This window comes from Mugil cephalus, chromosome 19 (genome assembly GCF_022458985.1).
Source record: "Mugil cephalus isolate CIBA_MC_2020 chromosome 19, CIBA_Mcephalus_1.1, whole genome shotgun sequence".
Lineage (NCBI taxonomy): Eukaryota > Metazoa > Chordata > Actinopteri > Mugiliformes > Mugilidae > Mugil > Mugil cephalus.
In genome coordinates this window covers 18,752,972-18,775,539 of record NC_061788.1, presented here as the reverse complement: position 1 = coordinate 18,775,539, position 22,568 = coordinate 18,752,972, and the positions used below count along the sequence as shown (strand labels likewise).

General features: G+C 42.1%; 2 protein-coding genes across 3 annotated transcripts in view; one reads left to right on the top strand and one right to left on the bottom strand.

The window, feature by feature from the left end:
• niban2a (niban apoptosis regulator 2a) overlaps positions 1-14,515 on the top strand; it is a 25,551-nt gene extending 11,036 nt beyond the window's left edge. Inside the window, exons 6-14 of the mRNA XM_047569574.1 lie at positions 5,728-5,843; positions 7,561-7,665; positions 7,774-7,936; positions 9,810-9,997; positions 10,185-10,340; positions 10,621-10,734; positions 11,373-11,480; positions 11,853-11,964; positions 12,070-14,515. Of these exons, the coding sequence (XP_047425530.1) occupies positions 5,728-5,843; positions 7,561-7,665; positions 7,774-7,936; positions 9,810-9,997; positions 10,185-10,340; positions 10,621-10,734; positions 11,373-11,480; positions 11,853-11,964; positions 12,070-12,989 (1,982 nt within the window). The 3' untranslated portion in view covers positions 12,990-14,515. The remainder of the gene's footprint in view (positions 1-5,727; positions 5,844-7,560; positions 7,666-7,773; positions 7,937-9,809; positions 9,998-10,184; positions 10,341-10,620; positions 10,735-11,372; positions 11,481-11,852; positions 11,965-12,069) is intronic.
• slc31a2 (solute carrier family 31 member 2) lies at positions 14,182-22,568 on the bottom strand. Of its 2 annotated transcripts, none has more exons than XM_047569576.1 (4): positions 22,110-22,568; positions 19,757-19,823; positions 15,894-16,116; positions 14,182-15,725 (listed from the first exon to the last, which is right to left on the bottom strand). In XM_047569576.1, the coding sequence occupies exons 1-4, from the start codon at positions 22,116-22,118 to the stop codon at positions 15,560-15,562; spliced, it is 465 nt and encodes a 154-aa protein (XP_047425532.1). In that variant the 5' UTR covers positions 22,119-22,568; the 3' UTR covers positions 14,182-15,559. The 2 variants fall into 2 exon arrangements, with proteins under 2 accessions (XP_047425532.1, XP_047425531.1); XM_047569575.1 differs by lacking the exon at positions 22,110-22,568 and adding an exon at positions 20,171-20,339.

The window sequence follows — 22,568 nt, the reverse complement described above, 5'->3', positions numbered from 1 at the left end:
TGGTCTTTTGAACTTTTCGGCTGTTGTCACATGGGATCTAATGTGTAGCTAAGTGATTCATGTTTATGTGTTAAGATGGATCATCGTGCACAAGGAGTCACTGTAATCATCCCGTCAGCCGCATCACGTCACTCAGCACATACGGAAAGCTGCAAATCATGCGTGCACTACACTTTGCAAAAGATGCTTTCAGTCCAAGTTAAAACCTAAAGTGTGTGATGAACAGCACAACTGTACGTAGAAATTGAAATACTCTTGACTGTATAAGGTCATTACCAGTCTAATAAAGTTGCTCAACCTGATTCAGCCTTGCTTTGAACAGAGCCTGCTGTTGTGCCCGCCCTAAGTGTTGCATGAATTTGAGCGTTTGACCAAAACATGATAATCCCAGCAGCTGTCTGTTATCAGGATTTGTCTGAAAACGTCGAGTGCGTTCTCATTTTGGCCACATTTGGTTCAAAAAAACTAGCAGAGGTTAAAATGAGAAGTAACACAAAACTGGCCTCTCTCTGTATATAGCTTGCTGATTACTCCCAAACACTACGAGTTTGGGCATGCTCAGTAGAGGCCAGAGTCGCTGTTGTACATTCCAGCTGTGAGGTTGGGCTCCAAGAATAAGTTGTAAGGAACGGAGGCTATGCTGCTGTTTTAATGTCACAGTGGCTGATGGAAGTAACCTGTGTTGCTCTCTTTGTGGACTGGCATTCGTGCTTTTGGCCAGTGCGCACACGCCCTTGTCTCACCTCAGTCACGTCAGTGTTCTGAGGAAAACCAGAACCAGCAAAAGACTTTTTCCTTGGGGTGATAAACGTTTTTTTTTTTTTTATGACCTGACCCCTGCCCTCTCTACTGTTCTCTGTAAGCTCAAACACATGTACATTCACACATACATACAATACAAAGAACTTTACAAGAACTGAGGAAGTAGCTGAGCCTCGTGTGCTCGTGTGCATTCATTACGATGGAATTCTGCACTTCTGAATTACACAGAGTGCATTAGTCATGGTGCAGAATGTGATGTGGTGCCCATTAAGGGTGAGGTGGCGACCAGCAGAGGAGCTACATGCAAAGCAGCGTTTCAGCGGACATACAGAAACCATTCAGCTGGCTTTGATAAGTAAAAACCACAAGTTAAATGTCCACACCGACACATGGAAGGCTGATTTGAATCCGCTAGAGCTTTTGCTGTTTGATTGGTGAAAACTCCGATAAAACAATTGACTGCTGCTTTGCATCACCTTAGCAGGATGATATGCAAAGTGCCCTGTTAATCATCTCGGTGACGTGGTAACACATCTGCCCTGTCAGTCCTAAAGTTCCCAAAAATGAGTCCAAATCTGTACAGTATGCTCCTAAAATACAGACCTAACATGTTACGTCGGCACTTTAAACGACCAAATCCCAATCTCTGTGGCTTCACCGTCCAATTGAAAAATACTGCAGGGGACAACTGAGCGTGTACCATTTTACACACCTGTGACAAATTCACAGTAGAGCAGGAGAGATAATTGGTCATAATGAGACATGTTTTGCCTGGATGCAGTAATCGTTTGGTCATGCGCTGGACGTAAACGTTTCTCACATGGTCACAGAGTTAAGACGTTAGGTGATGGGTTCACTTGCCTCGTTTTGTCCGACCACATGCATTCAATTTATTTTCCCTTTCAGTGAAATGCCACGTTGTTGCGCTCTGTACAAGGGAGTATGCATATACTGACTGTACTGATGTAATTAACCTGATGAGTAAACGAGATGTTGAAATGAGCTTAAACTGAGAATGAAAACCCGAAGCAATGAACAGCGTGGAAAAAAATGTGACACAATGACCTAGGGTTGCCTTGCTCATATTGTTTTGGATATTTTAGCCATCCATCACTTAATTGTCAGCACATATCAAGAGATCAGCTGTTAATTCAAATTAGTTGCAGCCATGATCTGCTCAGTTTTTTGTTTTTTTTTGCTGTTTGACCTGCAGCAGCCAGTCTGATGCAGTTTGCAGGGTATCACAGCTGTGTAGTCAAAGACCGCTATAAGCTGTCGCTGGCCGACTAGAGACCCATCAATCATCTCCACGCCCACAGCCTCTAAAACCAGTCACCAACCCTCTGCTCTGATCCACGAGACCTTGGCCTAATTTCACACAGCAAGAAGAGACCTGCGATGGGTAAAGTCAAAGGACAATAACTCAGGTTTATAGCTCCAGCAGAGCGATGATTCAGAATTTATACAGAATTCATTTGCATGTAATATGCACTGATAATATACAATAAGACAGAGGCTCTCCTGCATTTGCCCATTCTCCTGGACACTAAAATTACATGTTAGGGCTCATTCAGTCGTGTTTGTGATCTCTGCAGCAGATGGTACGTTTCAGTGAGTGCTTTTTGTACTGTGGGTTGGGCTGCGTCCATAGGGCTGCACCGTATAGAGAGATCCTACTCATGCATGTCGGTGGTAGCAGCAAGAGCGGCGGTGTGAGTTTGAACGAGGTTCAAGAAGTGTCTGAAGCCTGCCTCAGTGTGAATGCAGGTGACCTGAAGCTGAGGTCTCCACGGGTCAGATGACATTTGACATGTCAAAATGGGAAAAGTCAGAGAATGGTTTGTCGATGTGAAGGCCTGGGAACTCATCCCTGGCTGCTGCTAAAATCCCATCAACCAGAACGTGGGGAGAAAGGCAGGGAGGGAAATGCCTTAAATAAAAAGGCCGTGGTAAGTGCTGCCACATGTGCTATTTATACACAGCACACATACACACACACACACACACAGCGCAGAGAAACTGTAATCTGCTCCTTGATCTATCTGGGTTCAGACGCATGGAGAATGTGGAGTCACTTAAAGGCCAGACAGATTGTCAAAATATGCTGTCCCTCTTGTGTTGGAACCAAGATATACACCGATCAGCCACAACATTAAAACCACTGACAGGGGAGTAAATAATGTTGACAATTCATCTTGTGACAATTCAATGTTCTCCCGTGAAACTTCTGTACCTTGCAATCATGTGGATGTTACTTAGACATGTACCACCGATCTAGACTAGACCACTCTTTGATGGCAGAAGCCATAACCAGAAGGATGCACACAAAAACAGTGTTGACCGAGCCTCCAAATTCACTAGATCCCAGAGGCCCCTCCCCTCAACCCATAAGACCCAAAGGCCCCCATTAACAACATCCTGTTACCAGACACCACAGGACACCCTCAGAAGACCCATGTCCATTCTCTGATGAGTCGCAACTGTTATGGAGGTCATGATGCTTTTGGGTGTCTACAGGTTATTCTGATTATATCAGTTCAAACAGTCTAACTTTGTTTCAGCTTCCCAAAACAGGAAGCTTAAACTAAACCAAGTCAGCAGTCCATTATCACCCATTTAGCTACTCAATTCCCATGTGCTGTGTTCCTATTATTGTTGCAAATAGTCATCTTAACATGAGTAACAGACAAAAATATCAAGCTGTAATATTTCTTCAGAGCAGATAAAAATATGTGTAGCGTTAAACTGAAGTGTCCAGTTGTCCATGGTGCAGTTAAAGGTGTGGACTGAGCCCAAAAGTGCGTTAAGACGGAGCTCCTCCTGTGGCCATTGGAGGTCCCAAAATGAGAGTCTTTCCCTGAAAGGGATTGGATTTTGCCTTTTCCAACACCTGATTTTGTCATTCAGTGTGCTTACGGCAAGCAGTTTTTGTTCATTGCATATTTAGAAATCACAGATACTTGTAGCTAGCTTTTGCATAACTATGTTATTTGTGCGCATTCTGATGTGCTGTCATCGATTACACAATGGAAGTGCGTTGCGTGTTTCTGCATGTAGTAGGAGGGGCGGGAAGCTTGCTTAGAACTACATAATGTGACAGGAATGATGTCAACTAATTATCAAGCAACGGCGTTTGCTTTATGACTGATGCTTCTGTTGTTGTTGGATGTGTTATTCAAAGGTGAACTATGAAAAAGCACAGCAAATACCACATACAGCCTAATACACATCTGTGCCTGGTTACTGAACCATCATCCAAGCCAAAATGTTGTTTTATCTTTGGACGGCATGCTAGTTTTGGCAAAGAAAGCGCACACTTTCAAAAGTGTTGACATTGTTAAATGTGGGTCTTGAAATGTCTGGCGCAAAGATAGCAAATCACAAACCAGACTCGGTCCGCATCACTCTTTCACTCTTGCTGCATGGCTGGTCACCTGTCAACATGACAGGTGTCTGTGTCATCGTTTTTAGATGGCGCTTCTTCTAATTCTCATCAAAACTGTGCCAAAACAAACTTGCGCCCAGACCCTCCTCCGCCTTTCAGCGGAGTCAGAGAGCTGGGGGCTGAGACGGCTTCCTGTCTGGCTCTGCCTCCAACCCCCTCCTCACTCCTTGGTAGCTTCCTGTCTTTGTCAGCCTCTTCTGAGTCACGGACTTAACAGTCACAGACAAAACAACCAGACAGACACTAGCATGCACACTGCAGACTCCACATACAACAAACAAATCACCGCTCAGGCATGCTGTGGGTTACCAACCATTCATCCATTTGCAGGGCAGGAAACCTCTCCATTTATGTCAGCTCATTTTTTTGGCAGACTCACAAAAGAGCAAGAATGGACATTGCAAAGTCCAGAACGGCCTCGCCAATTCTGGTTTTGTTAGGCCTACGGGCTAAGATACAAAGACATGTTGACAATGTAGAAAAAGAGCAAAATTACAGGAGTAAAATAAACAGAAAAGGGATTTCCTCTCACTGTTTTGACACTTGTGACGCTATGTTTTGTTGTTTTCCAAAATGTGTTTCCTGTTATTACTGTAATGTTTTGTTAGAAAGCCTATCTTATTTTATTTGTCTGATTTTATCAATACCACAGCTGTAAGGTTTGTATATTTCTTCCACCACTCATTGATAGACTCCAGTAGGAATCAGAAGTACAGTTATTTATTGCTTTGACGCAGTGAAAAGCTGTGTTTATCATAATACAATATGGTAAGCAACATTCTAACAAGGGATGAATTACAAAACTACAAACCCATCCTTTAATTACAGATGTGCAGGCTACATCAGAAGGCCTGAATCCTTCTTTTTACCACAGCATAAAACACAACTGTAACATCAGTCACTTTTATTTAAAGGAAGAACCTCTGTGAAGGACAAACTGCTAATTATAGAGAGGTTTTGTTCCATGCACCTGTTTATACTCTTTTGTGAGGCTTATCCATCAGTGCTATGGCCTTGGTAAAAGGAGACAGGCGGCTCCTGACTCCAGCTACTGATGTATTTTCATCGCTTGAACGCGACCACATCATAAGAACAAACTTCCTAAAAAGGCACGCATGACGCCAAACGCTCTCTGAGGCCGTTTGTATTGTCCCGTCGAGTGGGAGGGGCAGCGACAGCAGCACCAGCGTGCAATCTATCCGCCATCTTCCTGTTTTGAGGGATGACACAGCTGTGTGTGATTGGGGCCCGGTGTGCATGTGTTGTCGCACACTGCAGGAACTCCGACTGAACGTACCGCTGGCCAAAATTATACTCTCACGCTGTCCCACAGAACTGACTCAGATGTTATGGAAACTGTTGGTAGTGCGGGATTCTGCATTAGAGAGTGCAACGAAAAGACCACACACTTTGATCATTAAGTTGTTCCTGTGTATAGAATTCTGAAAACTTAAATTGTGCGTCGATCAAAGTTAAATGCATGTTTGCTTGTGTGTTTTTTTTTCCCCCGTCCTCAACAGGTCTGTCGGAGGACTGCACTGTCGAGACTCCAGCCTTCACCGACTCTGTGAGACTTCACAGGCAAGCCAAAGGACATTACGGGACCTGGGACCTAATGTGCGGAAAGCCATCGCAGGTTAGGATTAATCACAGTAACAGTGAAATTTAAAGGTTGGATGCCCAAACTTTTCCACACACACCTTAACACACTTAACTTACTGTATGTAAACTTATAATATTCAAAACTGGATGAGTTGGACATCATCCGTTGATTAGCACCACTATTTTTTACTGCCTGGTTCATGCCCAGGTTCTGTCTTCAGGATATCGTATTCTGTAGGCGGCGTGTTTGCTGCAGGTTAGCAGTTAAAAGAGATTTTCAGGAACAATTTCCTAACTGTCTTTGCGAGTACCTCAAAGTTCAGGTCAGAGTTCAGCCTCTCGAGAGGACACAATGATGAATGACGTGCATTGGTATAGGCGTTTTTGGAGGCAGTGCTGCTTGTTCACGGCGGACATATAGCTCAGGAAAACACTCCAAGCCCATCGTGAGCACACACCCTCTCCTTCACACTAGAGAACAAGAATGTACCTATACACAACCTTCAAAGAGACCATCAGCAACAAGAACCCAACCCACATACCACCATTAACAAGGATACTGTTGACTGGCATATCCCCTCTGAATAAGCTCTATGTGTATATGTCAGATGCATTTTCATCATTAAACTCAGTGTTTACTTTCTGTGTGCCGGGATCTTTCTGTTTCCTGAGCATTACAGTATTTACTCAGCCACATGGACAATGATCAGTATGTTTGTACTGTTACGTTGCAACGCATTCAGACTGTTGCCAGGTTGGCTTGACGATGAAATGATACATTAGCAATGTATTTTACTAAAGGCCCTGCACTTGAAGGTTATGTGTGTCTGAGCCATAGACTGTATATAAATATGGAGAACGTGTCGCCACTTCTTTGCACTGGCCAACCTGACAGTTTTTCTTATATACACATATATGTATACATACATATATATATATATATATATATATATATATAATCATAATGTGAAAATTAGACTAAATTATGATAATGTGAAACATCAGCAAACACGCTACAGACAATTCGGATGTTACAGAAAGTTACAAGGTTGTGAATACCACAAGAGGACAATTGATTGCAAAAATATAAACTAAATGTTGAATAATTAACAACTCTGTCAAGTGCAAAGCTATTTTTTTCTCTACGTACAGTATATACATGCAATATTTGCACATTCTGTATTAAAATAATAAACATTTGAGGGTTGGACAACTTTTTATGGCCTTATAATTTTATGTGACACAAAATACAGCAATTTCTCCTCAAGCTAACAGAAGTCACAAAAACGCTATCTCAAATCATCTTTTAAATTAAACAATGGATCTGTTGTTCATCGGGTCCTCATTGTGTAAAAACTGGTTTGTATTTGTGGTAACCATTCATTACCCGGCAACACGTTTCACCAAATATTTAGTTTAGACCAGTTGAAACCTTGTGGAGGTGCAGCGCTTTTTTGTGTTTGTCAGATGTGTGGGCTGCGCCGCCAAAGAGGCTGTGCCTCTCTGTATCCAGCTGTGCGTCAGCTACATTGCCCCACTGTGTCCATGCAACCACACAGGAAAGAGGAGCACTTCATAAAATTTATTTCAGGTTTAAGTTGGAAAATAAGGTGGTTATTTTTAAGTATAATAAAAAATGTTGGTATGCTGCTGTAGTAAATATAACATGCAGTAATCCTACAGTATGAAGAAAAAAAAACATATGTTAGTATATGTAACACTAATACATTTTGCATGTTGTGTGAGAACAGATTTTGGCTAATCTGGTGATGGAGACCCTCCACCCTGAGCTAAGGAAAGTGATTGGCCCTCGCCTGAAGGGGAAGATGCAGCAGAGACAGAGGAACTGGATGTTGGTGAGTTCCCATCAGTCTGTACAGTGCACCCCAGACTTGCTGCGCCAACACAGGAGACAGTGAAACAACTTCAGACCGTTCATGTTCCCGCGCAACTTTGTCTTTCAGATCTCTGATGCAGTGTACAAGCAGGTGTTGTGTCAGACGACCAGTCAGTATGATGCACTGGTGGAAGCCTGCAAGGCCCAGAGAGCGCCGCTAGACGCCAGACTTCGGACTGACATGGACCAGATCATCACGTCTAAGGAACATGTCAGCAGCAAGATAAGAGGTGGGATTTCCTTCAGGACTTTCGTAGTGAAACGTACTGAAAAGGCATGCTTGCTAGAGCAAAACTTTTATTAGACATGCTGAACTAATGACATAAAAAATTAGGTCAGGGGAATTGAAGGAGCTGTAGTAGTGAATGTAATAGTCTACTTAATATTCTACTCAATGGGAGACTTTGATTCTCACATTTTCATCATCACTTAACTTGAGTGAGAGCTCCAAAATGGTAGGAGTGGTCTTAAATAAACTGTGAATTGTGTAAATTGAATGATTACAGCAGATGAATACTATATGAAGACTTCAGACAGACAGAAAATGAAAGGGTAAATATAGTATTCCTAAAATGACCTGTCAGGTCTCAGATAATTAAAAGTAGATAGGGGTAGGACCCAGGACCAGAAGATAACATCAGCAGGTGGCTGAAGGAGTGACATCAAAACACAGGGACGAGGGAATGATTGGCTGGGAAAAAGCAGGAAAATAGCTCATGGTGGAGAAGTGGTGACATAGCAATTGAGGGCGGACTGATTTTGCCAGCATGAGACAATGGAAGAGATAAGGAAATAGAGCAACAGCCCCAGGGCCCTACGGAGGAGACGGATCTCCCTTATTCATCTTTCACATAAGCCTTATATGATGAATGTAGCGTTTCATTCTGAATTAAACAGAATGAGGTCGACGGTGAGTCAAGGATGGAATGAGTAATGAAAGAAAAATGAATGCTTCCAAAAGCAATGGCATGCCTGGTTTCAGTCTATTAACTTAATGCAAATTGCAGGAAGATCAATACATTTTTACCTTATTTATTACCTCCACACACACACACACAGCATGCTATGTCAAATGACCTGGTTGACTTGGCGCTCACTGTGCCATGTAACATAATCTTCTTGTGCTTAAATGCACTCCCAATTGTTGGTCTACTGTTTGACTGAGTGCGATGTGGCTGTGGTTGCTCTGGTTCAGGGATTATTGGCACAGCAAGGCGATCAGTCTAGTCAGTGAATAACACCACAGCGATCAGGTTTCTCATGACTTTGTTTGGAGATTTGGCTCTAGCGGGGCCTTTCCTCTGTAACTAAACCTCCCTCCATATCTGACATTTTCCATTTGCCTCCTAACTTTGGCTTTATAATTAAATCTGGCATTTTCTGCAGTGATTCATTTCATTGTGATATTCCGTTTGATTCCCCGTGTTCGGTAGCGCTGTGAGCGGTGACCCCGTCTGCCTTCTAGCCAAAAGTCAACTTGGCACAGGCTGCTCACTTCTTTTGATGTGTATAGTTTCCCATTGAGCTAAAGTGGAGGAACTGCATTCCATCACCAGCTCTGTATGGGCCAATTCTGGCTTTCTCACACAGATACGGCTGAAAAGCACAAGGCTTCTGTACACAACTATGTTTATTGGTGTGTCAGAAGGAGCGAAAATGAAAGCTGCAGGGCTTCCACGGAAACAACACAAATGTGTTTACTTCAAAGTTACATACAGATCATCACAACATGGTATTAAACAATATGCTGGACGTTATGATGACTTACCTGGAACAGTTCATTAGGAGGTGTGCTTTACCAGTCGGGGTAATGAGATTAGAAATGTATTATTTATGTGAGGTGTTTACGTCTGGCATAAACAATAATGCCACAAAATGCACTGTCTACAGTTGTGTTGTTGAGATCAAATAAAGGGCTGGGTACAGGATGGGTGTGGTCCTGCTCACCGAGTAACGTGAGCATGGTGACAGGTGTGATCCCAAAGCAAGATGGGTCTTTGTTTTTCTCTAATTATTTCTGGAGTGTGACGTTTTGCTGCGGCAACTAACCACAAATGCTTTTTTTTACTCCTCCATTCCTATTGTTTCGCTGCTGCCGTGCAGCCCTGGTGTTGCCCAAGGCGGAGAAGCTCCTACGGACCAGCATCCAGCCCTACATCAGCTCCATCCTGGAGGCCCTGATGGACCCCACCAGCCGAGGTTTCTCCGAAGTCAGAGAGGTTTTCTTCAGGGAGCTGGTGGAGATCAGCAAGAACTCGCTTAACGGAGGCACCAAGGAAAAATTAGGAGACGTGAGTCATGTTCCGCATATGGAGAAACTTTTGGTCTTAATGACATTATTAGAGTGCTTTGAATGGCATGCGTTGGCCACGTTAGTTTTGGTAAACTCAAGGATTCTTCACTGCATTCAGTTACCTTTTCAGAAAAAAACACGCTTGGGTCAGATTTCGTCATAGTTTCTGTCTGTTTTTCTGTCAGCACATGGAAAGGCTGTCCATGCTCGCCTTCCACCCGGTGAAGATGCAGAGCTGTTACGAGAAGGTGGAGCAGCTGAACCTGGAGGGGCTGCAGCAGAGGTTCGACCTCTCCAGCCCATCTGTGTTCATCAGCAGGGCTCAGATCCTCATGAGAGAGGTAAGGCGCTACAGCCCTCCTGTCAGATGTGATAGAATTAGTCACAGCTGTGTCAGGATGCATGACACTCCCTAGTTCCTAGTGCGACAAGACACGCCAGCAGCCTGCCCTGCCTGCGGTGGCAGAGGTATAGAAGTCTTTATTTCCACCTGCTGGACAAAAAGAGCATGAGCACATGTAAATAAACCGGGAGCTGGAACTGATCTTGTGTACTGTCACGCACAGCATTCATCCGTCTCTTGTGCTGTTGTTAACTTTTTTGTTTTTTCTTTTTTGGCAGCAAATGGACAATGCAGTGTACACATTTGAACAGCTGCTTCACCAGTCTTTAGAGACCCAGGGGGAAGATGACATGTGTAAGACCATCCAGAAATGCCAGGACAGGGTTCTTAAGGTAAATCGTGAGCCGAGAAGTGATACAAAAACATGAAATCCATGAAATTTGCTTTTTAGCCACACAAAAGAAAAATCTTCTAACTTCTAAAATTGACTTCTCATGTGAATCTGTTGCCTTCACCCTAATAGAGCATAGGTTACAGGGATGTTGTGTTTACAGAATTGTCTGCCGGTGGGATACTATGTTGCCTATTTGGCTGCTGTCCTATAAATGAAACCCACAAAATACTGTGATATGCATTTGAGTTTATGAGTCCCTATAACATCCAACAACATATATTTGTGTAATCTGTGAAAAGCAAACAACTTTGACATGTGTGCAGGATTTGCATGTAAACTGTTGATTAAAAAGTTTGGTGTATATCAATTCAATATCACAATTTAGAAGATTACACTACTCCACAGTATCTTACCATCTCTGTAGGTTAATTAAAATTAAATGATGAACCAGTTCTTGACATGGAGACATTTGGCTCCATGTCAAGAACCTGTTAATGGGCTGATTCAAACTGTGAACGCGGCTACAGCGGTATTAGGCATTAAATGCGAAAAGATATTTGGTGTCTTTGATTTATCCACGGAGTGGAAACTCAGGAGTCATTGAGCTCTATGTATGTTTCTGGTCTGCCCCGTCAGAAATACGATTACGACAGCAGCACCGTGCGCAAGAAGTTCTTCAGAGAGGCCCTGCTGCAGATCATCATTCCCTACATGCTGCAGCAGCTCTCAACATCCTTTTCACCCGTGAGTAACACACACACACACACACCGTGACAGAATTTACAGCGCATCGTATATGTCACAGCATACCAAAGGAAATATGCTATATATAGAAAAATACTCATGAATGATGTACAAATGTGAAACAACACAGCAGTTTCAACAGATTCGCAATCAGTGGTTAGTAGAAATTGTTGTTGTCCATTTGAAACAATACCTCTCCTAACATCAAGTGGGTATTACAATCCTATCATCAAGTGTGTATTTCACCCTCATCTACTGGTCAGGGGATTACGTCAGATATAAGGAAATGGTTGAACTAGGGAATTCCCGTGGCCCTGACGCTTTAAGACATTGATGACATAGCTGGACTTACTTCCTTTCCTCATTCCGCAGGAGCTGCCTCGCTTCAAAGAGCTCATCTTCGAGGACTTCTCCCGCTTTCTGCTCGTGGAAAACATGTTCGAGGAGGTGGTGCTGCAGTCCGTCTCCAAAGACATAATGATGGGTGAGGACCAGACAATACCAGTATTTAGAAACGGTAGCGGAGGATGTGCATTATCTAAGCTACTTGCTGACATCTCTCTCTTTTTTTTGTTTTTTTTTTGTCCAGCTGTGAAGGAGGCAGCTGTACAGAGGAGACACAATCTGTACAGGGACAGCATCGTTCTGACCAACAGCGACCCCAACCTGCACCTGCTTGGGGAAAACCCCCAGGTGGACTGGGCTGCCAAGTTCGGGGTCGATGAGCCAGAGGGCTCAGTTGGTGGAGAAGAGGAAAGGTTGGGGGGAAGTGGAAGAAGACGCAGACAGGTGGTGTCCATGATTCAGTTGGAGGGGGTGCCTCTGCCCTACGAGTCATGCCTGGAGGTCCCCGGGGTGGAGCTCATCCCAGAAGAGGATGCCGAGGGGCTCGAGTGCAAAGATGAGGACAATGATGAGGAAGAGGAGGACCAAGGCCTGCCTTTGGGGCCCAAGTCTCCTGACAGCGTAAATGAAATCAGGGACTTGATTAATCCGATGGTGGAGGTGGAGGTGGAGGTGTCAGACGAGAAACAGAGCGACCTGACAAACGGGACAGAGTCGGTCAGCGGAAAGATCATCGCGGAGGACGGGATGCAGGAGGACGTGACGCACGTCACCACCGTCGTGGACGACGTCCCCAGGAAATCTCCGCGGGAAAAGACGTCACCGCAGACAATCCTGCGGGAGCTGATGGGAAACAAGAACCAGGAAGCCGACAAGGAGCGTCAGGAGGAGGCGGCCATCAAGGACGCCATCGAGGAAATCGAGATAGCGGTACAGGAAGTTGACAGTGATCAAATCGCTGAGGCCTCCGCAGCAGATTCAGATTACGAGTCGTCGCCACTGCCGCCGATGGCGCTGCTGGCTACAGACTCACGCAACGACAGCGGCTTCCAGTCACCCACCGGTGAGGCGCTGGAAGAGGGAGGGCCTCACCAAATCACAAACGGCATGAATGGAGAGGACAAAATCATCGACCCCATCGAAGTAGAAGTGATTTTAGCGTAGGAAGATAGTGCTCCATACACTCACTGGAATTGGAGAAAAACGCTGTGCGTGCACCGCATTTGATGAGAATGAATATGGATTATATTTAAGAGTGTAACCATGCTTGTTACTATTGCACAGTTCCAAAACAGACTCGCATACACCCCTAGAATTTTCTTTTTTTTTTTTTTCTTTTTACGACACATCTTCGGTGTTTAGTTTGCTCTATGCAACTTATTGGATCTCAGTTCAAATTTTCTGCAGATTTTGCATTTGGCCATGAATTCAACGTATCTAGGATCCATCCCGGTGATATAATATTGTAAATAATAAACATCAGGAGAGAAACTAAACAACTGAATCCTAGTTGTAACCGTTATGTTTACAACAGTTGTGTAACAGTTTATCTCCCATATATACATTCAAGTAACGTGCGTATTGCCTTCATTTGTACTGCAGGAGGCGTCCCAGTGATCACAGCCTCCATTTGGGCAGCAGGGGGTGCTGTAGTAAAACTTTAGTTGCTTTTGCTTCTCCATGTATGTTTACCTACTACATTTTCAAACCACCATTTTACTTTTGTAAAATGCAGTTTTAATAGGTTTAATTTGTGAGACTTTCCGTGTGTTTGCAAGTGGCCTTTCAACACATGTCACTTCAAACAGTCAGGGAAAGATTCATACGTCTGCAATGATGTCTTTATTATTTATACCTCTTGGGGTAAATAACCAAACGTTATCATTTCTTGCGACTTTGCCTTTGGGTTTAGAGATGACCAAGATACAGTAATGGCTTGTCAGTGTGGATGATTTAGATGAAGAGCTCTTTATAATGACGAGGATGGTTTTAAATGTTGGCTTCTGGCGTCATTGTATACTGCATTTCTTTCCCTTTTTAATGTTTGATTCATTCAAAACTCAAACCTAGTTTTAGTGGAATCAAGTTTTAAAGGTAGCCCCAGCTTTATACGACATTCATCGATACAACATTTGTTCATGTTAGAGAAGGAAACCTTCAAATATTAGGCTGTAAATGTTTCTTTTTGGGCTTTGAATGCATTTGTAAAGTCTCCACATAAGAAATATTTAATTTTCTACCAAGTATTGCAAAATACTAGACACTCTTTATGATACAGACCAGCAATACAAATTACAAGAGAATTACTAGCATTGATACCAAGATGCAATGTTTAGGGAAATAAAGTACATACATATGGTTTTACATATCAGTTTTTATTAGATTTCCAAAATACAGTGTTTTGTTGTCAGCACTACACAATTTTGTACCAACTGTAGTAAATAGACCAAGCTGCAGTTCAAGAGAGTTGCACATCTTTGTTGCTGCCACTGTATACAAGGCACATTAGTCAGATATATACGTCCGAGAGCCTTTATTTCCAGCGGAGGACCACCTTCTCCATTTTATTTATTATAAAGCCTGTGTGGTTTATAACATCCAGGTGTGAAAAGCTTTCTTTTGTTGTGTAAAACTTTCTGTCTTCTTGAAATACATGTATAAAAATGGATGAATAAAAATGTCTCACCGGATTCTTTGTTCATTTTTGTTAAAGAGGCCTACTAGATTTTCTTTAAATGAGGAAAAAAGTTGGTGCCTACAGAAATAACTAAAAACACACTCTCAAACAAGGTGGGAATATTTCAAAAGCACATCTGAAATTCAGAACTATATAAGCGAGTGCCCTCTGAATTACATTAGTGTCACAGCTTATCAGATATCAAGCCGAGATGACATATCAGGCGTTTACAAGCTAAAATCACATGAGCCACTTCCTCAAAGTGACTCAGTTTTGTCCCATGACTTCTGACCAAACTGCTCTCCCCTAGCGCAGGTAAGCTTTTGCAAATCACAACCAACACAAGAAAAAGATTAATCCATCCGTCAACTATTGAGTTATATATGCGCCATTAGTTCCACTTGCAAAACAATTACTTTTCACGCAGGCAAAAACATAAGCCTTCAAGGAGAGCTTCAAAGTTACAGTAGCAGAGCTTTCAGAACCACTATTCGAACAGGTGGAAAACATCACTGATTCCTCTGTAGTGTCAGAAAACCGTGGATTATTTAGTAACAACAGGCCTCAAACTTCATCAGAAAAACATAAAATTAAAGAAACAATCACACAATGCTACAAGCTTTGACTTTCCATCTCTCTTAAACCTTCTTTTTGAATCTATTGCATATTCTTTTGAGATAATTAAAAGAAAGGAGACGTTTATAGAAGCGCTGCCCTGGACATGAAAGATGTTCGCTTGCTTTTAGACATAAATTAAGAGCATGCCTCAGATTTAAATGTTAGTTTCATTCAAGACAAATCAACTACCCCATTTATCATTGAATCATACACACGGGTATGAAAATGTCCAGTTAGCGTTTTGCGGCACATTCTTCAGCATTTCATTAATTCCCCTTTTCTGACATTCCAACAGAACAACACACGAATTAGTCATTGAAGTGGTTTCCCCATTTCGCACCCGGACCACGTGACCCTTTCAATCACGCGGATTCACAAAATATAATTTTTCAAAAAGCTGTCCTTTGTCTTTATTTCAGTGTCTGACTTGTCCGTACCGTCACATCTGCCCCAGGAGAGGAAATGAGATGAAATAACCAAGGACGGAGCCCATGACGACCCCGAGAAAGATCCAGGTGTTGTAGGACATGACGCACAGCATCAGCATGTAGCCCAGAGACACCTGCAGGATGTGGAGGAGCGTCTGGATGACATGCAGCAACCAGCTGGGGACGAGGGAGGAGGTCAAACCTTTAAAACTCGCACTGATTGTTTATTTGACAAGGATCAACCTCGTAAACTGTTTTGTCTCATTCAGTTTGTCTTACAATCCCTAATTAGGCATATATGAGAAAGAATTAATTGGACCTAATTGAGGTGACAAGGACCCTGACCTGTGCCTGGTACTTGGAGATGGAGGGTGTGGCTCGATGGGGGCCAGCGAGGATTCAGAGGAGCTGCTTTCCAGAATGGAGCTGCTGTAGCCGGGCGAAGGACCGGCGGACGTAGGCCGAGGCCTGGCAAGCTGGGAGCCTTTCCCCAGCCACACTCTCCAAACTTTGAGCAGCTCGTAAAAGACTGTCAGGAGCAAGACCACAAAGACTGACAGAGCCATCCCTGGAGACACAAAAAACACTTCATCAGCTTACGCAGCCAAATCTCTCACTTACTACCTTCCCATAAAAGTTAGACATTTAAAGAAACATATACTTTACTGGCAGTATTTACAAGTTATATGATGGTACTTTGATATCTGTGAGGCTACAGTCCAAATTATGTTGACGAAATGACGGAGAGCAGGTTTAATCATTTCCTCATTCTCAGAGCTGCTGGATTTTAGACTCATTTTTAGGCTCTTTATTTAGACTCATGACAAAGGCAACACTTCAACATTTACTGCAGAGCTGTAAAGAATCTGACGTTGTCACAAGGAGTAAATGAGGACTGAACACAGGAACATTACCTGTACTAAGGCTGCTGCTGGTAAAATGAACCTGAGATGTTTTAACAGGTTTTAGCAGAGTACTATTGACGTACGTTCCCCATATGAGCTATTTTGCCTCATTTGGGGACTGTCTATATGTGCAGCTGCTCCAGGTAACCATGTACTGGGGAAAGTTTTTGGTCTGGTTAAGCAAGATCTTTGACTCTTGTTTCCAGTAGTGAAGTGGCCGTCACTTCACTCTCTAAGATATATTGGAAGCATCAATGTTTCCATCAAACTACTCTGATACTATCCTGTTGTTTTGACTATTGAATAACATTTCTATTGACATGCTGAATATCAAACACACATCTCATCCCCTCAAAGGAGAGCAGGTACAGTCAGCTGGGATTCACAACCGTGACAATGGAGCACTGTCAATTTTAGCTTCTCACCGATATAATTTTGCAGCATTTACCAACTGAAAGTTGCCAGGCAAGTTGGAGTAGAACTGGATATCAGGTATGGTATTGTATCTTGCATCAGTGGTATGAAAAAGTGTACGGCCCCTTCGTGGTTTCTTATTTTTGCATTTTTGTCACACCTAAATGTTTCTGATCATCAATCTAATTTAAATACAAGACAAAGATAACACAAGTAAACACAAAATGCAGTTTTTAATGATGGTTTTGAATATTATATAAATATGCAAATATAAAATCCAAACTCACATGACCTTTTGAGAAAAAGTGTTTGCCCTGAGTTTGACTTCTCTAGCCACACCCAGGCCTGATTACTGCCACACCTGTCCTCAATGAAGAAATCACTTCAATAGCACCTGGCTCACAAAGTGAAGCAGACCAATAGATCAACAAAAGCTAGACATCATGCCCAGATCCAAAGAACTTCAGGAACAAATGAGACAGAAAGTCATTGACATCTATCAGTCTGGAAAAGGTTATAAAGCCATTTCTAAAGCTTTGGGACTCCAGTGAACCACAGTAAGAGACATTATCCACAAATGGAGAAAACACGGAACAGTGGTGAACCTTCCCAGGAGTGGCCTGGTCGACCAAAATTACCTCAAGAGCATAGACACAACTACTCATTCAAGAGGTCACAAAAGACCCCACAACAATATCCAAAGAACTGCAGACCTCAGTTAAGGTCAGTGTTCATGACTCCACCATAAGAAAGAGACTGGGCAAAAATGGCCTCACATAAAGGCTCATCTCAGTTTTGCCAGAAAACATCTTGATGATCCCCAAGACTTTTGGGAAAATACTCTGAACTGAAGAGACAAAAGTTGAACTTTTTCAGAAGGTGTGTGTCCCAATCCCATTACATCTGGTGTAAAAGTAACACCACATTTCAGAAAAAGAACATAATAGCAACAATAAAATCTGGTGGCGGTAGTGTGATGGTCTGGAGCTGTTTTGCTGCTTCAGGACCTGGAAGACTTTCTGTGATAAATGGAACCAAGAATTCTGTGTCCAAAAAAACCCAAAGGAGAATGTCCAGCCATTTGTTTGTGACAGATGTTTATCTGTTCGTTTAACAACCTGTCACTAAGGGATAAAAACTTAACAGTGTCGAAGTCTTAACAGTGTTGTGAACATTTGCTTCAAGACTATTGGACTTAAAAGAGCATTAAGTTCTCTATGGGAAAACAGTTTGTGAGGAAATCACAGTATTTTGAACACGTCTGGGCACATTTTAGCAAATGAAATCTCATTGTTGCCTTCAGGCCGTCGCTATGCCCAGCCTGCTTCTAAGTGCAACCATTTGTTGCACATCTTTAATCCACTCTGCTGTCAAACTGCTGAGCCAAACAGGTAAATTAATATGAATCTGTATAGTAATTATACTGTGTACTGGGTACTTTGTATGCATTTTATCCTCTAGAGATAAAGAGACGCACAAATTTGTACATGTATACTATTATTACAGATAGCAGATTTAATACAGCTGGCAACATTTTCTTTTTCTTCTCTTTTTTGTTATGTGCTTTGTGTTATGAGCATGGGGTGGTGTGTAAGTAGCCAAATGGAATTTAAGGGATTAATAAAGTTAATGAATTGTGACCTCAAGCTGAAACCAACTTAGGTTCTGCAGGACAATGATCCTAAACACACCAGCAAGTCCACATCTGAATGGCTGGAGAAAAACTAAATGAAGATTTTGGAGTGGTGTAGTCAAAGTCCTGACCTGAATCCTATTGAGAAGCTGTGTCATGACCTTAAAAAGGTGGTTAAAGCTGGAAAACCCTCCAATGTGGCTGAATTTCAATAATTCTGCAAAGATGAGTGGGCCAAAATTCCTCCACAGTGCTCATTGCAAGTTATGACAGAAGCCTGACTGCAGTCGTTGCTGCTAAAGGTGGCCAAACATTTATTAGTTTAAGCAGCATTCACTTTTTCACACAGGACCATGTAAGTTTGGATTTAGTTTCCCCTTAATAATAAAAACTGCATCTTGTGTTTACTTATCTTTGACTAATATTTAAATTTGTTGATCTGAAATATTTAAGTGTGAAAAATATACAAAACAAATGTACCAGGAAGCCGGACCAGCACTTTTTCACACCACTGTAGGTGATTTATAAACTCCAAAGTCAAATATTACACAAGAAATGTAAACATTAAGCCTTGTGCGTTATCTCGGTTAATACTGGCTCCTGAGAAATGTCAAGAATAGCTTCTCTCAGTGCAATGTAAAAAACTAATGCACTAAACAGTCGGGTATATTTAATCAAAGAAAATGAGTTTACTAGGATACCATGAGAGACAGCTAAAGTGAAGATAACAACTCATTACCAAAATGCCAAAATATCTGTCTTATCTTATGTGGAAAAGAGGGAAAAAACACTTTCATGTCTAAGGCAGAGGAGGAAAAACCATTAGGCTACTATTAACAAACAATGCAAATTAATATGCATCTGTACAGAACAAAATGGAAGTTGAGAGAAGAGCATATCTGCCCCTAATGTGAACCTAAGGGAAAACAGTGAAATACAATTTCAATACTGGTCAGAGTCATAAAGGGGACAGTGACAAGTGGATGCTGCATGCTTTGAATCCATTCTGCTGTCCTCAAAAGGAACGTGTTCAAATCCACCTCTCCAAAAGCCTACAGTCATGTAATAACACTGCAGGTTCATAAATACACTAGCTTAAGTTTGTACAGTAATGTGAGTAAAATTATACAATTATACAAACTTCTCTATTGACACTACATAATTTTACAACTAGAAGAACGGGTTCTAATAATTGGAACCAGTCAAGCCAATAATTATAGCCAAACTACAGTTTGGCTATAGGTGCTGTTGCTTACCTGCAGGCCCATGCACATCCCAAAAGTCAAACAACAGCGTAATGCTGTTTGACACTCCAAAAGTCATCTAAAAAAATGAGAAAAACAGAAAGGTTCTCGGGTTAATTTGCTGACACTGTCTCCTCACTTTCATTATCTGGTGCAGCAATACTCAGAAGTTTGATTGGAGGTCTTGGCAACCGTTACTCTCATTTCATACACGCCACATGGCCTCAGAGTCAAAACCACTTCTATTCAGTAATTTAAAGTCCGATATAAGAATATTTGACTCCTGTTTCAATTCTTCATGCTGCGTGGAAACACAATTACCTCTATACTCTTACGTCTTGCTTAAAATGTCATTTTCAATCCCTTAAAAACAAAGAATATTACATTTATGCTGTTTCGGGCAAATATCTGTCAAGCTGATCTTACCCCACAATTATTGGACAGACTGTTCCACACAGGAACACTCTGTCCTGCCCTGCTGCTGTGGATGTTCGACTGACAGAGGAATGCTCTGTTTGTGTGCATACATATGTGTGTGTCTGCTACTCCTTCAGGAGCACAACTCCCTCTCTTTGTCTGTCTTCCCTGCGAACTCCTGCAACCTGTCCTGGCATGAAAGTTTCCCAGCTGCACGCTGGTGACCTTCTAAATGAGACCTGCCAGGTAAAAGAGTAACAGCTCTTGTGACTGATATACAACACTGCATGAATTATGTATATTATACTTTCTATTCAAATCAGACACAAAGTATGGAGTCCTTTTGAATCTGGCTATGGCTCTTTTTTGCAAAGCATCCAAAGGCAGATATGTACATTCATGAAGATGTTACTCTAAAGCTTCGGTCAGCTGTACCATGTTAGTTGCTGGTCTAGGAATGCAGAAACCTAACAAGAATAAAGGGCAAGGGCATGAAACAGCAAGAAGAGGGCCAGACAGACAGTACCACCGTAAGTTAACAGATCAGCCAAATGATCTAAAGTACGTAATGTGACGATATAATCGTAAGGGTACAATTATGGCAAGGACATAATTTTGATGTGTGTTTTTTTTCTTTCAAAACACATAATCAGCCATATGGCAGCACAAACTGTGTGTTGCGTCTTTTCGATGATGTCGCCGTGTTAACAAATCTCAGCAATTTTCTTACTGGGGGAATTGCTATTTATAGAAATGACAAAGCAAAAATAATGATTTTAATAAACAGGGCTGCTTTTTAAAAGCGACCGCTAGAAAGAGGAAGAACTAGTTCAGCGGCGCAGTGAGTTATGAACTCTGTGTCACGTTTGATCATATCAGTTCCACTAATATGAAGCTCAATCTAACCGTTTCTTAAGGTCACAGAGTTCATTCTGCAACAATTAAATATAGTTTAACAAAGTTAGTTAACTGACAGAGGAAACTTAAGGGAATAATGATAAAGATGAAGATGCATAAAATAAAGGAAAGTCAAATACAGACACTCGAATCAACGGTCCAACGCAAGGTCAGGCAGAGTGGCCATTGTGAGCTTATCCTTCTCACCGCTTGAGAAAACCAGGTATTTGTTTGCTAGGTGAATGTTGAGACTGCAAACTTGGTGGTGCTTCCACTACCCACACTCATGCTTCAACCCACATATATTAACCTTCCACACCACTTTCTTCTCACTTGAGTGGAGACATAAGTTGACAAATTTGTATTTAAATCGTTGTAGATTCTTCTTTCAAACATAAAATAATACAGCTTCACATTTAAGCAAATGTGGTGGCTTTTGGCTAAATATGTTCTTTTAATAATCTAAGAACAGGTTCTGCAGGTTTGGCTCTGATAGTGAAGGTTTAGCTGCCATATATGACAAAGATTAACTGCTGATCAGTAAATACAGAAACATTACAAGAATGTTGCAGCAAGAGCATTCAAGCAAAGCAGGAGTGGACACGTAGTGCACAAGTAAACTCAATATGTCAAAAATTACTGCAAACGGGTCATTTACAATTTGAAATGTGTAATACATGTGCTGAAGCTCCAATACATGATATATATTCAATCTTTATTTTGCCATGTATGGCATAATGTATGCCATCGTTCCCTGTCAAAAAACAAAAAACAAAAAATCTATTATCTTGATACTACTCCGTCCTAATTTCAGTAAAAGGAATGACTAATGCAAACCAAGGCACTTTAAAAAGGCACTGACAGGTAACCTGACTGAAAGGGAAGGAGCGTCTGTGTAGGTCAGAAACTACATGTTGTAAGTGCATTATCGTGCGTTTTCCACACACGGAAACTCGGCGATGCAGGTTATACTGCAAAACAACTGATCCAAGTAAAGTAGTCGAAGTAGAAACTATATGATAGAATGACAAACTAAAAACACGCAACTTACGGACATCATGGTGAATTTGCTAGATTCACGCCAGTGGAAATTTCAGTGGTCACTAAACGCAGGTTCCATCGTGGATAGAGAGATAGACGACTCTTTGTCTGAGCTACAGCTGCTGTTGTTCGAGTGTCGTCAAGTACAAGGCACAAGTCAAATGCAGGAGCAGCCACCGACCCGCATCCATTCAGCCAGTGCAGCGGAATGAGCGAGGCGGCTAGCAGAGTTACGTAGTGACTTATCAAAACAGCTGAGTCCGGCGGTTAATGTAGTTTTCCTAAACTCAAAACAAAGCGTCGGCAACTCAATAGACGTGAAAGTTAATCAAGTGGCACTCCAGTCGTCAACAACGAAAACAAACACTGTTCGAAGAAATGTTTAACGCGAATATAACCAGTAAGCAGCAAGCTAGACTTTAAAATTGTGTACGTTTGTTAGCTTCCCGAAGACACTACGCACGCGCCA